We start from the raw sequence: 5077 nt of genomic DNA, 5'->3' as shown, positions 1-5077 counted from the left end.
ACCTGCCGCTAATGAACCCGTGTCGGTTGCCCCTAAGCATAATATCCCCTGCTGGCCCCTCGTGGACATGCGCCAGAATAATTCTCTCAAAGAGCTTCCCCAGGACTGAGGTAAGACTAACTGGCCTATACTTTCCTTGGTTTTCCTTCCTCCCTTTTTTGAAGATGGGAACCACGCTGGCCCTTTTCCAGTCCTTTGGCACCACACCAGAGCACCACGAGTGCTCGTACAGCCGTGCCGGAGGTCCCGCAATGACCGCAGCCAATTCCCTCAGCACTTGCAGGTGGAGGTCACCCAGAGCAGCTGATATAAATACATCCAGTCCCTCCAGAATTTCCCTGACTAGATCCTCACTAACCCTAGGTCTGGGTGCAATTCTTTTGGGGCCTATGGAGGTCCTGGTGCCGGGGTGGTGACCCGGTCCCTGCTCAGAAAAATGGAGGGAAAGAAATTGTTAAATCGGTTAGCTTATTCATCTGGTATGATGACCAAACTTCCTAGCATGTTTTGCAGGGCCCCATGTTACCCGGTACCTTCTTTTTGCCCCCCATGTATTTTAAAAAGGATTTCTTGTTGTCCTTGATCCAGGAAACTAGTTCCAGTCCCATCTCTGCCTTGGCCTTCCTCACTGCCCCCCTGCATCCCCAAGCAACTGCAGTATACTCCTTCCTGGTGATAGCCCCTCCCTTCCATAGGGTATATGCCTCCCTTTTACCTAGGAGACATCCCCGTGTGCTTTTGGTGAGCCATGGGGGCTTTTGCGCCCTTCTACCGCCTTTGATCTACATTGGGATTACCTCCCTATGGGCTTGGAGGATTGTCTCCTTAAGTAACGACCACTCTTCTTGAACCCCCGATTCCTTTCCCCTCTTGGACCTTAGTGCCTCCCCGACTAGTCTCCTTACCTCATTGAAGCTGGCCCTCATGACGTCCAGCATAGAGAGGGTCCAGAGGAGGCCACTCACATGGTCGGGGGCAGCAGGGCAGGCCCTACGAGGAAAGGCTACAGGACCTGAACCTGTTCAGCCTCCAGAAGAGAAGGTCAAAAGGATCTGGTGGCTGTCTATAAACTTACCAGGGGGGACCAGCAGGGAATGGGAGAATCCCTGTTCCCTTGAGCACCTCCCAGAGTAATAAGTAATAATGGCCACAAGCTGATTGAAAGTAGGTTCAGGCTGGACATTAGAAGGCACTACTTCACTGTCAGGACAGCTAGGATCTGGAACCAACTTTCAAGGGAAGTGGTGCTGGCTCCTACCCTGGGGGTCCTCAAAAGGAAGCTAGATAATCACCTAGCCAGGGTTGTTTGACCCCATCACTCACTCCTGCCCATGGCAGGGGGTTGGACTTGATGATCTGCTTAGGTCCCTTCCAACCCTACCTACTATGAAACCATGAAACAACATCCCCCCCTGGGGTCCCACCACTCTTCCCACTTCAAAGACAGCAGCCTCCAAAGCAGCTTCACTCACCCTTTCCAGTGATTCAGAACAGCTGGAGAAATGCTGAAGAACAGCATGACAGCTGAAGGGAAGATATAAAACAAGCTACCAAGCCAAAATGAGGCACCCCAGCTGAAAAACTGCATGTGCTGAGCCTGCAGAAACATTTCTTATTCCCTTGATTAGACACTAACATTACTGGGTTTGGACTTTTGCAGGTGTCACGTTACTGGACCCCGCGGCCCTTCACAGGGACGTGGAGATCAGGGAGCAGCGTGAGACAGAATGGCAGGTCTTCGCATCTGACACCATTGAAGACAAAGCCTCCGTGCTCCGTATGGGCCCGTCATTGAAGACCAGCTTCCTGTGCGGTTTGGCTGAAGTGAAAGGATCTGCCGCATACCTGAATGACGCCACAAGGTCCCAGCGTCAGGCCCGAGTCACTCTGCGACACCAAACGAGCACCAGGCTGGAGCGACTGACTATGAGTCATTTAGGGCTCCAGCAGGTCCCCTACCCAGCTGTGCTGGACCAAGGCAGAGCCACTCACGTGGTCACTGCTGTGCTGTCCGGGGCCCAGGCTTTCTTTGTGTTTGATCAGGACGTGGCTTCAGGTGAGGTCGTCCCAGAGGCACAGGGCAAAATGAAGCGGCTGATAGACAAGCTCCCTCAGATTTCAGCAGGACAAGATGGAGAAGTGGAAGAGGATGAAAGAGGGGAAGAAGAGGCCCAGCATATCCGTTGCACTTACTACGGTGACTGTGCTCTTGGGGACAATCCGGTGACTTACCGAGACGCCGCGAGAGTGTGTGCCGCCCTCCCAAAGCTGGTGGGGGACGGTGGGGAGAAGGCCGTCCCGCTGAGAGTCTGGCTGTACCCGCTGAGCAGGGCGGACGCTCGAGGCGCCGCGGCGGTCCGTGAGATCAGTGCAAGGCTCGCGGCTACGGCCCAGGCTGTCCTGGAGCAGCTGCACGACTGTGACAGGCGGTGCAGGGACCTGATGAGGGACAGCACGGCCCTGCGCTTCCCTGCAATCCAGGGGAAACTGCAGCAGTGCCAGGCGCTGTGCAGTCGGTACAGACAGGCCTTCCAGAAGCAGCTGGCCGCAATCTGCCCCGCCATCCGTGGCGGTGGAGCAGAGGAGGGGTGTCTGGAGGAGGTTTTACTGAGCAACGAGCAATCACCATTCAGTCCTCAGCACCTCAGGGAGTTTCTGGATGTAAGAGCGAGAGAGATGAAACTTGTGAACATGTACCTGGCTTCGCTAGATGGGGTGGAGGTGATTTCTTCAGAGGAGGAGCTAAGGGACTTTGTATCTGACCCCATGGTCAAGTATGTTGTCTCCTTTACCTTTACTTCTTTACATCGAGAGGAGCCATTCCTATCAGGTTTAGATGCCTGGCTTCACACCCCAGATGAGAAGAAAACCTGGGATCCAGCCTCAGCCTCTCCTGCCTGTGAGAAATCAAACTGCAGGCCGTGGTTTGAGCACGACGTTGCACAGCGCAGAGCGCGGGACTCTGCACGTTTCTTCTCAGACTTTGTACGTGTTAATAAATGTAGTGGGAAGACTCGGTTCCTTGTGACCTCGATCTCAGACGAGGACAACCCAGGAGCTTCCATTTACCTGTATGAGGATGGGGAGCTGGTGAGCACCAACTTTGAGCCTCCAGCAAAGCCTCTTCCTCCCCTGATTGCTGGAATCAGCCATGACTGTGTGCAGCTCACACTGAAGCCAGCAGCCCTTGGACGGGCTGCAATAACCGGATATCAGGTGGAGTACAGGAGAGTGGGGCGGGAGGACTGGACATCTGTGAGTGTGACTAAAAAGCAGAGACATTCCCGGTATCAGGGCTGTGCGCAAACACCGAGTACCAGTTCCGCTATGCTGCAGTGAGCAAACCAGGGCTCAGCGCGAGCAGTGATGTGAGCGACACTGCCAGGATGCTCCCAACCAGCCCCCCCGGAAAGCCTGTAGCAGCTGACATGGATTTGTCTTCCATTTCTGTGAGCTGGGAGGCACCAGCAGTCATTGGGGAAGGAGTCAGTATAAGGGAATACAGGGTGGAGTATAGGGAGGAAGCTGGAGGTGAAAGCCCTGCAGAGAAAAACAAATGGCTGGAGCGAAGGACAGCAAGGAAAGCAGAGCGCTGGGACATCTGTGGGCTAAAGCCAGGGACGCCCTACAGGCTCCGAGTGCTGGCTGTGTGCACGGGAGGCAGCGTGAGCTCCTTCAGTGAAGAGGCGACCATCTGCACTGCAAAGGTAGGAGCAATAAGTGCATCTGTGGAGGTCTACAGGAAAGTGTTGCTGGAAGGCACCCCACGCACAGTTCTGTGGTGACGGGGAATAGACCTGAAATGGGAATCGTTTTCCTCGACAGTAGGAAGCCGAGAAGGTAGTTGGCTTGAACAGTGAGAATCCACTAAAGAGATCAGACAAATATATGTAGTTGTGCACAAAGCTGAATACGAATTAGTCGTTGCCCAGATGAGCTTTTACTTCTGAAACCACACTGCTTCCTCCTGCAGTTTCAAAGCTGTGTTGTGTGGGGAAAAGGGTTTCTATGAACTTTGGACCAGAGCTGACTTGTTCCAGAGCCAAGATCTTACATAGGAGGCAGCTGGGGACCCCAGAGAGATCCGCTCCGCTAAGGTTTAGAGCATTCAAGCTATCCCTAAAGGGACCAGGGGTGGGGGCAGAGGCTGTTTTAGGGACTACAGGGGCTGCATGGTGGGTCTTGGTGGAAACAGGGGAAGGATGGACATGGAGCAGGAACAGGTGCACTGTGCCAGGCAGGAGTGGGGAGCTGGGAGGGAACTGCAGGAGTGACTGGGATGGAAGGGCCTGGACTGGAGGCTTTAGGGAGGAGTGGGAGGAAGACAGGGAGTGGGGAGGCTCAGGGGCTGGGTGGGCACCTTCATAGCATAACAGCAGTATAAAGGCACCAAATGCTTGGTCATTCAGACTGCATGTTATGGCCCCAGGATGTCTAGATAACCAAACAAAGCAATGTACTGCCATCCTGGGTATTTAGGAGCAGATGGAGTCTATACCTGAAAGGGAGTACACAGCTCCAAGGCCCTGAGCTTGTCTGAGCCCAGGCTGGTGGGCAGGGTGTGAGGGGAAGGCATGAAATGTGGACAGTGCTGAGCCCAGGTCTGTGCACTACCATGCATGATTGTTGCACCTTGGTCATCATCACTCTGCAATAATCCCATTGTCTGGACTTAATGTTTCAGCCTGAGATGAATCCGAAGAGACAGGAAGAAGATGGCAAAGGTAAAGGAACAATGGCATGTTTCCTTATTAATGACTGCTAATCCATGCTCCAGGGCAGGCACTGATGCCAGCAAGGCATGGGCAGCCAGTATGTGGGGCACACAAAAGGCCTGGGAGGAGACAGCAGCACAGGGGAAGATTAGGCCAGAGAAAAATCAGAGCAGCTGATGAGACACTGTGCAGGACTGGTCTCTTAAAGCAGAGCAGCTGATCAGGCAGGGGAAGGGGTGGGAGTGGCAGTCAGGGAGGGTGCCTGGGGTACTTTGGGCAGGTGCTCGACTGCTCCGAATATCCAGCCAGGTTTGGCTTCTCCGTGGCCAAGAAGAAGCTTGTTCTGCACCTTGCCAGGGGCT

The 5077-nt window shown here is 54.1% G+C and overlaps 1 protein-coding gene across 1 annotated transcript; it reads left to right on the top strand.

The window, feature by feature from the left end:
• Nucleotides 1-519: 519 nt before the first annotated feature.
• On the top strand, nucleotides 520-4725 carry LOC149865238 (neoverrucotoxin subunit alpha-like). Its single transcript, XM_090049834.1, has 3 exons — nucleotides 520-529; nucleotides 1661-3707; nucleotides 4685-4725. Exons 1-2 carry the CDS (start codon nucleotides 520-522, stop codon nucleotides 3337-3339), a joined length of 1689 nt encoding a protein of 562 aa, XP_089905960.1. The 3' UTR covers nucleotides 3340-3707; nucleotides 4685-4725.
• Nucleotides 4726-5077: the final 352 nt, after the last annotated feature.

The sequence above is a fragment of the Crocodylus siamensis genome, chromosome 5 (genome assembly GCF_052110815.1).
Source record: "Crocodylus siamensis isolate JL-2025a chromosome 5, ASM5211081v1, whole genome shotgun sequence".
Lineage (NCBI taxonomy): Eukaryota > Metazoa > Chordata > Crocodylia > Crocodylidae > Crocodylus > Crocodylus siamensis.
Note: the sequence above shows the minus strand (reverse complement) of the source record. Positions and strands in the feature narration are given on the sequence as shown.